The sequence below is a fragment of the Diadema setosum genome, chromosome 3, assembly GCF_964275005.1.
Source record: "Diadema setosum chromosome 3, eeDiaSeto1, whole genome shotgun sequence".
In the NCBI taxonomy this organism is placed as follows: domain Eukaryota; kingdom Metazoa; phylum Echinodermata; class Echinoidea; order Diadematoida; family Diadematidae; genus Diadema; species Diadema setosum.
The window spans coordinates 26850929-26865245 of record NC_092687.1 but is presented as its reverse complement, the minus strand read 5'-3'; the positions used below and the strand labels follow the sequence as shown (position 1 = coordinate 26865245).

The following is a 14317-nucleotide window of genomic DNA, read 5'->3' as shown; positions in this document are numbered from 1 at the left end:
CTTGCTTAGGCCACTGCTTAGAAATTTGGAAGTCAACAGTTATCTAAAATTCGAATAATGCACAAAACTCAACTACTCAGTAGTTCTGTGTGTCAGCCACACTTAAGCCTTTTTGTTGCATTCTTCTGTATTTGTGATCTATAAACACAAATCTAAAAGTACAGGAGCTGATGTAATAACATATAAATAGAGTGTGTGGCAAGAATGCTTATAGAAATGTTTGTAAGTGTTGATGAACTTTCTTCACAAAATATACATGATGGACACACATGCAGTACATGGGTCTGCAAAGGTAGCCTAGTAATGTACTGGAATTTACGGTGAGCCCCGAAAACAATTCAATTCAAAATCTAACGGTCAAAAAAATGTACTAAATGTTACCTTCCACTTTCAATACTTTATGGGAGTTTCTAACATGATACTCCCTTCAACATACCACTGTATTTATACAACTCTTCAGTTAAGGCGTGCAAATGGGATTCCCTACCTTTAAAGCCTGTGCATGGTTTACTAGTCACCACTTGAAAAATGATGGCAAAATGCCGCTTCACCTCACATAAACACTTTTGGACATCATGCTACAGAATGCCAACATTCTTGATGGAGAACTGCGAGTAATGATGATCTTGCTTCACAGCAAGATTTCATGAAAGAAAAATAGTATTTCACTTGAATGTCCAAAGCCCCAAATCTCCTTCCTTACTTTAAGCATGAATGATACACAACAGGTGTAAAATTGCTTACTTTATTTTCATTATGGTACTTTAAAAAGAGTATCATTAAAGACACTGTAAAGGAACATGTCTTGTACATCAACTATCAATACAATTTTACTTTTTTTATGGGGTGGAGAGGGGGTAAGTAATTCAAAGTTCTAAAACTCTATGGTACTGTTTCATGAGCAGTACTGGTACTCAAAAAGCGTACCATGCAGGGATTCACTCGACCCTTGTTTTTTTATTATGTATACAGTGCATTTATATGCACATTAATTAGGGGCTAAGTGTTATCTTTTTCTGGTATAATAAACTCTGAAAGCAAATTTGAAGCATGTCTTTCAAAAAAAAACACTTTGAAATCAGAATCAGCTCTGGTGGTCCACCAGACATTTTCCTACTGAGTTTCCTACTGAGTTTTGTTTTGTTTCATGCTGGGTGTACGAGTTTGCAGCCAGTCTAAGTGGTTTGACCCAAAAGAAACTGCAATTTGAAGTACATGTACAGTGTACTTTGGTAACGTACAGTGTATTTTAAAATACTTAAGTTTATCAAGAGTTGCATGTTCAGACTGAAATGCCACTTTGTGACATAAAATGGATGTTCGTTGGAATGTTGTGGGATGTAATTTTGAAAACTATCAAAAGGCAAGCAGGAAGCTCATAATACAGTGTGAAAACACCCTGTATACGTGTCCGAGACTCATATAAAAATCACACACATCATATCAAAATACAGAGTTATTATGGGTAATGACAAACTCAACTGTTGAGTCGGTGCAATGGCTACATTATAGATTCTCTGACAACAGACAGTGACTGCCAAAACAAATCAAGGGCTTACGTTGTTCTGCTCGTTAGAATGAAGACTACGCAAACACTTTGTCATTAAGATGGATACATTTTCCTGTTAATCATCAAAGTTTCGTTCTTTATAATGGGTGTACAGAGAATATTGAGAGTTAAATGCACAAAAGATCAAATGTCCGCAAAACCATAACGACAGCGAAATGACAGCAATAGGAACTCATTCACCTTGAGTTGCCTCACCAGTATGAGGGCCACTCTTCCCACTATCGGCCCTGTTATTATCATTATCACACACCACCACGCATCCAGCACTATCCTCCGATGGGTTTAGATGGCTATGGCAATTTGACGACATTAGGAAAATAAAAGGAAAACATGTGACTGGATACCTGGTAAGCCATTCAGCCCTACCGGCCTCGTTGGGCAAGGGGACAAGTCTCCATTAAAAAGAACATGAAAGTCACAGTAACATGTGAAACAAATAAAACCAAAAAAAAGCCTCCTGTTCATTTTCATGAAAAAAAAAGCTCTTTACACCTGGTTGGAATGCTGAAACCACTGTCAACCACATCTTTACCCTGTCGCTACAGGGTATGATGGAAAGAATTTTAAGTTTTACATGTTGTACTTCAAATCATTTCCCTCTCATCACGCATTACCTTGCTTTAATTTAAACTGTAAAAATTCTGGTTCTATGACTCTCACAGTACAGTTCTTTGTCAGCTTCTTGAGCTACTCGTTTGTACAGTGTACAATGTATCTCAATATACTTTGCCTCTTTTATTTTGCACCTATTGTTTGCTTTTGCTTTTTTTGTTTGTTTTTTTTTTTTGTTCCTGTTTTTATTTTGCTTCATTTTTTTTTTTTTTTTTTTTTGGGGGGGGGGGGGGGGGGGGGGGAGGGCAGCAGAAAACCTGCATATGTATGCAGGGAGAGTGAACCAGCATCCAACAAAATCAGTATCATAGTTTTGAGCAGCTCTCCATTCTGTTCATGACAAAAGATTTATTTGCAAAATATCTCTTCAATGGATGAGTTCTGTCTACAGGTGCTCAAATACATGTAAGTCTAGTGGGAAAAGTTTAAATTTAGTATACATTTTGAATCAAACTATGGAAGCTTCACAACACCTACTTTTGTACATCACACAGAGTTGGCAATTTGTCTTTCTCTCTCTAAAATTCACACAATTTACAAATTTTTCAGTTTGTCCATTTTTCTTTTTTGATATTTTTACTATAAAATTTACCTTTCTGAATTCTATGTTTTCATGAAAAAAAAAAATCACTAGTGTTATCAAGAAGGAATTTCTATTTAGGCAATTCAATTCAAACTTTTGGTAGCCCTCGGCAGGCTGGCGAGTTCGTTTGTAGCAAATCCCCCTACTTGTACATGTACCTCATGAACCTGTGACTCTCAGTGTACACATGCATCAATAAGCATGTATTTCCACAAAATATTTAACATGTAGGCCTATGGAGTGTGTGTCTCCTATTCATTATTGCACAGATCCTCGTGAACATTGATTTATACCAAACACTGTCCGAAGGTAAATAAACAGTACGACCATCACAGAGAGCTTCCCCCTCTTTTATATCACACATATATTGATGTCCCACTAATCAAGGCCTTCTATATTGATTTGCTTTTTTCAAAGACTAGACACTGCCGTTTCTAGCTGGTGTGGCTATACAACAATGCACACGATTCAGAGAGTTGATACACACACGTACTGTACATGTTGTGCAAGACCATCAAATGAATGTTCCACATGCATTTATAATGCATTCATGGTACACAGATTTTGCCGAGATCTGATTAATTATTAAATGCATGACTGGAATGCCATCGTTGTCATCTCTGAATAAACGACAAATTGATTACACGAGCTTCCCCGATGACATCAGAGGCTCTGAGATATATGTAGGATGAGGGGGTGCTTTAGTTTTGCTAGCATTAAAAATACAGAAGAAAAAAAAACAGCAATGAAAATACATCAGCAGTCAGACTACTTACATGTTGCACATTATAAACCTCGCAAAAACCACTTTCTTATATGGCCTAATAATTCCTATTAAATTCATCAAATGAGATTCAAAACATAATGAAGCTTACATTTCTTTTATTTTTTCCTGTGAATACAAATGATAAAATTTAATATAATGAGATAGTGCATACTTACTGAGTTTTTTTGATAAAATGTAAAGCATCAATACACTTCCTTCAAAAGCATGTACATCATCTCTAACTGTGATACATTCTGTGTATGGTACAGGTTTTAATGTAGCTTCCCACCATGTGACCCATGGAGAATTTCTCCCCTTACCTATTCGGCCTGGACACCTGTTGGCTAAGTGGGGCTCCAGCTCACTGCGTGGCACCTTGGCAGTGCAGAAATCTGTGTTGGGGCACATCACAATCAGTCTGTCCAGCATCCTGTAGGGATTAAATAATCACACACATGATAATGATTAGTATTGATTAAAAAACACATTTTATCCATAACTGGTAAGAGAAAGCCTAGTGCTATCAGCATTTGTTTCAACACATCACATACAGTCAAGGAGGGATAACTACAAACTATACTGTATGAAAAAAGGAGTGCATATTAAAGGACAAGTTCACCTTCATAGACATGTGGGTTGAGTGAATGCAGCAATATTGGTAGAACACATCAGTGAGAGTTTGAGGAAAATCTGACAATCTGTTCAAAAGTTATGAATTTTTAAAGTTTCTGCTCAGTCATGGCTGGATGATAAGACTACTACATACATAGCTTGTGATGTCACATGAGTACAACGGTATAAAGAAAGTAAAAAGAAAATTCACTTTATTTTCACTTTTCTCGCATTTATAACAAAGGAACACTCGACTTCTCTCTTTAAGAAGACAAGGGAATTAATATTATCCTTAACATACATCAGTAACAAGTCCAAGAAATGTGCACTTTATTCAAAAAGTAAAATTTTTTGAAATTCTCTTTTTATTTTCATTATATCGTTGTACGCATAAGACATCACACACTGTAGTAGTCTTCTCATCCAGCAGTAATTGCGCAGATACTTTAAAAATTCATAACTTTTGAACGGATTGTCGGATTTTCCTCAAACTTTCACTGATGTGTTCTACTAATATTGTTGCATTCACTCAATCCACACGTACATGAAGGTGAACTTGTCCTTTAATGTGACCTGATATCACAACAAAAGGATCCTAAAGTCGCTGATGGCTGAGCCAACAAAATCGCGTTTGAAGTCAGATCATCAAAATCGGTTAAAACTATCGGTTTTCTGTTTTTTTGCATAATTTTGTAGCCTAATGAATCGACTATCATCTACCGAAATTTCGAAGCTAAATGGTTAACGGAAAGGCAAGAAAATGGCGTTTTTCTGGGCCATGATTTTCCGACTTTCAACGGAACAGAAACGTGTCCGAAGATTTGGATTTAGCGCCGCAGCTAGAGTCCGCCCCTAGCAAGGAGGGAGTGATCTTATTGGACAGTGTGTGGCATCCTGGTTACTGATTGGTCGTGAGTAGACCGCTGGTGCTTGAATGCTTACAGTAAATGAACATTGTGGAGGTTGCTAAGAGCATGCATTCTATTGTCAAGCGGTGAAAACTGTCTTGCCTCCCCTTGATCATGATAGCGTCGGAAGGAAAACTTTGAAGAGCGGTTTTCTTAAAACGCTGATTTCCTATACCACTCGATATGCGCTAATAAAATCATCGATATCTCCGCAACAGAGTACTTTCATGAGTTGTGTATATGAAAATAAAGTGGAAGAGCAAGGGAATAATATTATGTCATTTCCAGAGAATTGTCATTTGTACACCAGACTGTGAGGCAACCTTATCTGACACTGGAGATGAAAGAAAAGAAAGTGTAATAATCCCCAAGACACTTCATATTCATCAAACATTCACTTTGTACAAATTTTGTAAAAAAAAATAAATAAAATGTACAGGTCTGCTTCCTGTGTAATCTGCTCAACGTGACAACTTGTCTGCCCGTGAGTGAGCAGGTATCGGTAGCGAGTGAAAAAAAGAAATTGAAAATAAAAATAGCATTATATGAATCTTCTTTTATTAGTGGAAAAATGAGCAAAGAAAATGGGATTCCATCAGGATTCGAAAGCGAGACCTCCAGATGCTAGCCCGGTGCTCTACCGACTGAGCTATAGAAAGCCCTACGTGTTCATCCCAAAACAGTCGGCAGAGCACCGGGCTAGCATCTGGAGGTCTCGCTTTCAAATCCCGATGGAATCCCATTTTCTTTGCTCATTTTTCCACTAATAAATTATATTCATTGCTAGTCCGTTTCCTTCTGTTTGCGTTTGATAAATCTTCTTCTATCATACACTTGTTTAAATCATTGGATGGATAATATCATACACTGTACCCGACATTACACGTGAACAAGGACATTTGCCACCACACCACCGTTACATTGCATAGTCAGTGCACGTTGTGCACTCATTTTAAAACATAATATTAAACACAGTTTCTCCCTGCGTGGAGCGCAGTCAGCGACTCATCTAGGGCAAGATTAATTTCCACTGCACGATCAACGCAATAAGAGAAAACAAGAGAAGCTAGAGAAAGGGAGAGGGAATTGGCCTAATTGATGACCCTTCCATGTTTATCTTCCTCATAAAAACCTTGAAGGGAGGGGAATTAAAGCCGGGAGAATGAGATTCCGGGAAAGGAGCTGGAGATTGGGAGAAGAGGTTGGATGGTGGAAGGTAAGCAGGTATTGTAGGATGGGGGTGGGGAGACGCGGAGGAAGGTAAGAGATCGAGATGGAGGGAAGACAATATCATCGGCACGTCTACCGAGCGCTCCGCTCTGTCTCATGCATGATTCACGTTTAGCCTCCGGGCGTTGGAGTCGCGGGGACCAAAGGATGAGAACGCCAGACAATGGACAATGCCCGGATGAGTCCATTGACATAACGATGGCGGTATCAGTTACTTGCTGGCGAGCATCTGTTAGCGCGTCTGCTACTTTAAGCTGGTTACCCCCGTTTATTAATTTGGGATGAATCATACGATACCAGGAGAAAGGCGAGGGATTCCCTATGGGAGGGCAATCCTCTAGAATGACCGTCTTACATCTAAAAACTGTGACGGGTTCAAATGAAACATTATCATAAAGGGGGTGCTGTCCTTTCATTTAACAGGCATATCACAGACTTCAGAAGAATATATCAACTTGCGGGTTAATGACATCATGCTTAACCCATTGAATACTAGTCTCGAATTTTACTCGGGCAGGTGTCTATGGGTAACGCACATTGTAGCAAAATCAGTCCATCCTCAATGGGTTAAAAACCTATCACAGGGTGAGTATCTGGGACACTTAAGGTCATGCACAAATATTACATGTACAATTATAGTCTATCAAGGGGGTTGGTACCGACTACAGGTGTCTAGACCAAAATCATTACCATACAGTGCCGACCGCGGGAAACGTCACACTTTTCCGAGATCTGGACGAGGCCACTGACGCGTATCCCCGCGGGTACCCGCGGGTATACGCGTTCAGTGGACGAGTCCATCCGCCCGCACGGATAATCCATCCTCGGGAATTTGCGTCTCGAGTGACGCGGGTTGGACGAGGGTGGACGAGGGTATTCAAGGGCACATTCCCGTTAAGCTTTATTTTGACCGCTCAATCAAAATACATTTCATGGAGTTCCGACTTTGCCCATTTTCATCAAATTCCGATTTCAGGGGCTTCTTTTCGATTTAATCACACTCTGATGTCCACTGCCTTGATTGTTCGCTACTTTCTAAAGAAGTACACCTGCGGAAGTTGTGCACATGCGTTCATCACTCAAGTATCAATAATTATTAGAACATTATCGACATCGGTTACGATCATCTCGCTATTCACGACTTTTAACGACCTGCGCCACCAAAATTTCATTGCTGAAAATTCGGTGGCCCAATCGGGCTACAAAAAAAGTCGGATGTTTGCCTTTACTTTTGAAAATGAACAGCGGTAACAGTCGGCTCCGTAAGCCCCAAAAATGAATATCGCATGTTTACTTTTGATTTTAGAAATGAATCACGGTGACATTTGACTCCGTATGATACTGGAATAAATACCGAATGTTTGCTTTGGCGTTCGGAAGTGAATGATAATATTCAACTCCGTAAGACGATAAGATAAATGCCGGATGTTTGCTCTTACGTTCGAAAGTAAATAGCAATAACATTCAGCTCCGGAAGATGCTTGAGTAGGCTATATGTCGAATGATCCCTTTGACGTTCGGAAATGAATAACCAAAATATTCAACTCCGTACGATGATAAAATAAAAGACGGATATTTGCTTTTACTTTCGAAAATAAATAGCAATAACATTCGGCTTCGGAAAATGCTAACATAAATGTCAGATGATTGCTTTTACGTTCGGAAGTGAATAGCAGTAATATTCTGCTCCATACGATGCTAAAATAACTGTTGGATGTTTGTTTTTAGATTTCGAAATAAATAACAGTAACATTCAGGTGCGTTCGGTGGTAAAATTAATGTTCAATGATTGATTTGATGCTCGGAAATGAATAACAATGACATTCAACTCCGTATATACGTTTATAAAATATACAATGTATATCTGATGTTTGCTTTTACGTTCGGAAGTAAATAGCAATAACATTCAGCTCCCGAAGATGCTAAAGTAAATGTCGAATGATCCCTTTGACGTTCGGAAATAAATAACAAAAATATTCAACTTCTTACGATAATAAAATGAATGACGGATGATTGCCTGTACTTTCGAAAGTAAATAGCAATAGCATTCGGCTCCGGAAGATGACAAAATAGATGTCAGATGATTGCTTTTACGTTCGGAAGTGAATAGCAGTAATATTCTGCTCCATACGATGCTAAAATAACTGTCGGATGTTCGCTTTTAAATTTCGAAATGAATAACAGTAACATTCACCTGCGTTCGATGGTTCGGAAATGAACACAATAATATTCAACTCCGTGTATACGATGATAACATAAATGTCTGATGTTTGCCTTTATGTTTAAGAGTAAATGGCAATAACATTCAGCTCCGGAAGATGCTAAAATAAATGTCGAATGTTTGTTGTGATGTTCGGAAATGAATTACCAAAATAACTCCGTATATACGATGATAAAATAAATGTCTGATATTCGGTTTTACGTTCGAAATATAACAATAACAATCAGCTCCCTTCGACTTTCGGAAATGAATGATAATAATATTCAACTCCGTTCGATGTTTAAATAAATGTCGGATGCTTGCTTATAATTTATATTGTTATGTACTTTCGCAAATAAATAGCAATAACATTCGGCTCCGGAAGATGCCAAAATGATTAATGTCACATGATTGCTTTTACGTTTGGAAGTGAATAGCAGTTACATTCTGCTCCGTACTATGCTAAAATAAATGTCGGATATTTGCTACATGTGTATTACATTTCGAAATGAATAGTAACATTCGGCTGCGTTTGATGGTAAAAAACAAAACAAAAACAAAACAAAACACACACACAAAAAAAAAAAACTGTCGATGTCTGCCTTGACGTTCAAAATTCGGCCCCATACGATATGATGAAATAATTGTCAGATGACTCATTTCACTTTCGCAAGTGGACAACAGTGACATTCGGCTCCGTACGATGATAAAATAGATGTCGGATGTTTGCTTTTATATTTGGAAATGACTAACTGTTAAATTCTGCTCCGTATACGACAGAGCTGCCAACCTTTCGAAGCACAAATTAGTACTCAGCAGCTCCAAAATTCGTGTTTTCCACCAGAATTCGTATTTTTTTTCAATCTCCCTCTTTTTGCTATGAGGCCTACAGGCTCTAAACATAACGTTATGACACATGCCGAAGCATCCAGCTGGTCACCAGCACGATAAAGATTCTAAACTACGCAATGTTCAGCGTTGATTGATTGCTTTCTCGCAATGTGTACAAGTGCAAGTTTGTACCTCCAAAATCTTTCTGGGCTGATTATGGAAGCTTCCATTTTCTAGCAGGTGACGGGGAATGCTTGATCTTCTCAAGAGAGCTTCTGTGTGAGCGGATGCAAAACTCTGTTCTGTGTTTCCAATTATGTACTATAAAAACATAATCATGCGTTGTTTTCAGGCTTTTTTTCATTTTATTGGATTTTAAACATCAGTAGTCTTCGAAGTATTCCAATTCCTTTTCCCCTGACTGGAATCGGAAAGTCTGCTATAACGATGATCGCAAAATGCCGCGCTGTGTGTGGAAGCGCCGATGTGGTGCAAACACGTGGCTTCATTTTCAAGTTTAAATGAATGCGCCATGTGCTCCTGCCTATAAGAGGTTACTGCAAGTTCGATGGATCGAATGCGCCATAGCTGAGCTGAGCTGAATGGCTTGTTTACGGTAAACATGCAATTTACGTTCGATATGAAGAAATCATTACGTCTTTCACGAGGGAAAAACACACAAAACAAACAAACAAACAAAATACACCCACGAACGAATGTTGATAGCCAAAACTTTGAAAAGTAATAAGCAGTTTTGATGCGCGTGAACTGAAATTAATTGTCCTTACACGTTGTATTTTGCTGTCTAACCAGGTGATGACTGCATCTCATTGGACCTTCTCATAGTGAATTTGTCTGGGCATACGAGACCTTTCATGTATTTCTGTGATTGCATTTTTAATTGACTAATAATCAATCCTTTTGTTATTGTTCAGGGAACATTAGATATTCGATCAAGTACACTATAATCGACTCTTCGATGTTCCCTACTATGCGCCAAAAGAAAGGCTATAGACATAGAATCATGATATCTCTGGAATTATTCCTTTAATTCAACTAATGAGCTGGTTCTTCGATCGATATTTCCAGGATACTTACACGCTGTTTATTCCAATGCGCGCATTCTTTCGTCTGGCACGCACCTGGGTGTGGCACCTGCTTTTGTGGAAATTTCCACAAGGGAGAGGGGTGGGGTGTCAAGTTTCTTCGAGCCGAAGAGACTGCATACACAATCTCTTCGCTTTTATTTATTGTCATTCGTGTTTTCGCCTTATTCTTTGCTGATATTGAACATTTAGATTTAACTTTACGAAAGTTGCTATAGCACATGGTTCGTTTTGTTGTGAGGTGTACGTAATTTCTCTTTTTTTAATCATTCTTGAGAGGGGAAAGAAGAGTAAGGGGGAAAGAAGACTAGAGGGAAAGGGAAATAAAACAAACGTCACGTACGCTAAGCATTCACAGGACGCCGTCTTTTTACACCAGTCACCAGCATAGTTATCATCACTATCAGACATCACTCAAGATCATTTTAGCCTTTTCCTATGATCAACATTAAGAAACACGCATAATCCCTCGAGATAAATACCTAGGAAACTCATAGTTACGTTCAGACGGCAGGCCCTAACCTCGAGGTTAGGAAACAAATACAAAGTATCAACACTTCCCAACAACACAAACATTTAGAAAAGACAACAAATAGCACATCGAAGCGGCTGGGATCAAACTCCGTCGCTTCGATTGCAGCGAAGCGGAGAAATCGCCGTTACGAAAATAACAGTGCGAGACACTAAGAGAATAACGTTTAAATACTTCAGAGTATAAAGGGAACAGATAAAGTGATATGAAATGTAAGAAATCGTACTAAACGAGGTGTGAGAAACGACGGAAATAAAACGAAGTTTAGTAGTAAGCTTAGGCCCTAGCAAAAGTTTTGCAGCACCGAAAGCTACGCGAAAATAAACACACATATAAAACTCGGTATTGCGACGAGATCCTATGGGATCAAGTCAATAAACGATACAAAACAAAGGAAATTGATTCATTTTGACGGGAAAATAGTTTGTTATAAGTATTCTGTTATATGAAATCTCCTTTAATAGGCCTAGAAATAATCGAGTTTCCACGATACTCTGGAAAGAAAGTTCGAACGCTTTTCACCTGCACATATACTGCAGAGGGCAGTGCACATCAGTCATCAATACACAAACAGAAACTCACCTCTACAACTTCCTCGCAGAAAATGATGCAATAGCGTTATAAAAAAAAAAACACACAACACTCTAAAAATCATTTCGTACTTGGGAGGCAAGGGACAAGAGGATGAAAAGAAGAGAAAAAGAAGCAGACATTGCACAACGGGACGCTTTCACCCCGCCTCATACGGTACTGTAGTGGCAGCTGGCTACAGTGTGTAGACACTCCCCAGCCGGCCGGCCACACATTGGGATACCACGGCGATCCATGTAAACATCCAGGGTCCGTATGTAGGCGACAGGGATTCACGCGCGCGAAGTTCTGTTCGGTGTACACAGTACGCAAGCAGCGATATGCGTGTGCGCACATTTTCTATTCAGCGCTTTCCACATACGGTGCGTACGCAATGCATCGATATCCCAGCTGAATACAGATAACATGGCACATGCGACGTGCGTTTGCGATATTTTTACCCATTATTTTTCCCCACTGTGAATTCGTACTTTCTAAGGACGTTTTCATATTGTCGTATTCCCTTCGATTTTTCGTATACGAATTTTTCGGAACGGTTGGCAGCTCTGGTACAATGCTAACATAAATAACAGATATTGCTTTCACATTTGAAAATGATTAATGGTATACATAGGCTCAGTATGATGCTTAAATAAATAGAGGATGTTTGCTTCACATTCGGAAATCAATAAGGGTAACATTCAGCTCCATAAGATGCTAAAATGAATGTCGGTTGTTTGCTTTTATACAGTGTATTTGAAAATGATGAACGGTAATATTCGGCTCCGTAAGGTTCTAACATACTATAGTAAATGTTGGATGATTGCTTTTACAATCAGAAATGAATAGCGGTAACTTTCGGCTCTTTTACAATGCTAAAACAAACAATCTGGAAATGCTCCCACTTTCTCATCCCAAAAGTAAGCTATGACCACCTATATAGGCATCAACTTTTATAATTATCTATAAGCCTATTTGCTAAATCTTAGAATTCAGAATAATGGTGATAAGATGATCTACTTTTGTATTCATTTATTTTAGACATGGGTACCTGTCACGTCAGTAATGCTTAATAATTGTTTTTAGTAGGACCGATTTAGTTTTTCCTATGTTTTTCTTGATTTTTTTGGCCACCAAAAAAAAAAAATAGAAATCAATGATTTTGGTGGTCAAAAATAAAAATTAGTTTGGAGCCCTGCGATATCATTGGGCTCATCATTACTTAATCTTTCCCATGATACGCTAATATTTATATCATCAATCTGCCGACGTCATCCGACAATTCATGATTAAAACCTTTTTTTTTTTTCATCGTCCGTAACCCAACTTTGAACACAGACAGGGTGTTCTTTCTCATTCTAGAGTAATGAAGGAGCGCACTTTCGGCTGTGATCTAAGTCCTATTATCGATGTCGCCGTTTAGTGATCTAAACTTCAGCTTTGCTGAACAGTTCAATGTCTTGAGCAGGAAGCGAAAACAATGGCTGGACTAAGGAACCTTCGTTTTTAAAAGGGGGAAATAGAAACAAAAACAACACTGAAACCGAACAGGCCGGCCGAGCATTGTTTAGGTTAACCACGCGTGGTGATAATCGCGCCCATTGATCGCTCTGTCCAGCTGGCTTAACCCTATTCTAACTGGGAGGAGTTTTTACTGGGGTGACCCCCCCCCCCCCCCCCCCCTTCAGATCTCGGCCACCGATCGCGCGATCGCTGCGAAATTTTCCTGAAGATAGAGCTGGATGTCAACTACAAGATTACATGGTCATACAATAGAAAAATATTGCCTTTCTATTTTTGATAAATTGATGCAAAGTTGTGCATGAAATCATATTTTCACCTATAACTCCATAAAAAAGACTGAAGTATTGCTAAATTTTTGTGTCAAAATTCCTCAAGACATATAAACCAATTTTCATTTAAAAATAAAGCACAGTCAAAACCAATTTCTTTTGTTTTTTATTGTTTTGTTAATTTCTTATGTATTTTATTGTTTTTTCGACCTTGTGTTTTCTGTTGTTTTTCAAAATTTGTTGCAGGCACTTTTTCAGGCTTATCTACACTATATAGAATTGATTAATTTCAATGGTTCAAAGATGAAATACTATAATTTATATCAATTTAACCCCAAAACACAATTTACATTCAATTTGCACACGATATCATGAATTTGAGCTGTTTTCCGTTTGACATGCATTTGCATAACATTACGTAACTTCAGAACGGTGTACTCAGACGTCGCAAATTTGGTCTCAAAATATGCGGAAGACTTCAATGAAAAAAGTTGTGAAACGACGCGGCAAAATCTTTGCTCGTTGCAGAATCGTGACGCGAAACGTGGGGGGGGGGTCAATTTGACCCCCCCCCCCCAGTTAGAATAGGGTTAAGAGTATGCATATTGACCAAAAATAGTCAGAGGGATGCTAATTTACTCTTACAAGCATTGCGTGCCTCTTTCTTTTTTCTGTTTCTGTTGTTTCAAACTACACTGCAGCCGACACACAACACAAACACACCAAAGTTTACATTCAGGCAACCGTATTTTGGTATTGGTTAGAATCGAATTATATCTGTCTTGTGATTGGCTAATTATCTGTAGCAAAAACAAAACAAAACAAAACAAAACAAAAACAAAAACAAACAAACACAAAAATGCTGAAAACTGCTTATCGAATATCAGTGGCGTGCCAAAGGAGTAAAATGGAGTCTATACTCTAAAGGGGCCTGAGCTTTTGATTCCAAAAGAATCTTCGTCAGAGGCAAAATGATAATCAGGCAGGGAAAGCAATCACATTAT

At 38.6% G+C, this 14317-nt stretch overlaps 1 protein-coding gene across 1 annotated transcript in view; it reads right to left on the bottom strand.

The window, feature by feature from the left end:
* The window catches only part of LOC140246740 (ligand of Numb protein X 2-like), a 43106-nt gene that overhangs the window by 17033 nt on the left and 11756 nt on the right, over positions 1-14317 (bottom strand). The window contains exon 2 of the mRNA XM_072326079.1: positions 3852-3961. Within this exon, the coding sequence (XP_072182180.1) occupies positions 3852-3961 (110 nt within the window). The remainder of the gene's footprint in view (positions 1-3851; positions 3962-14317) is intronic.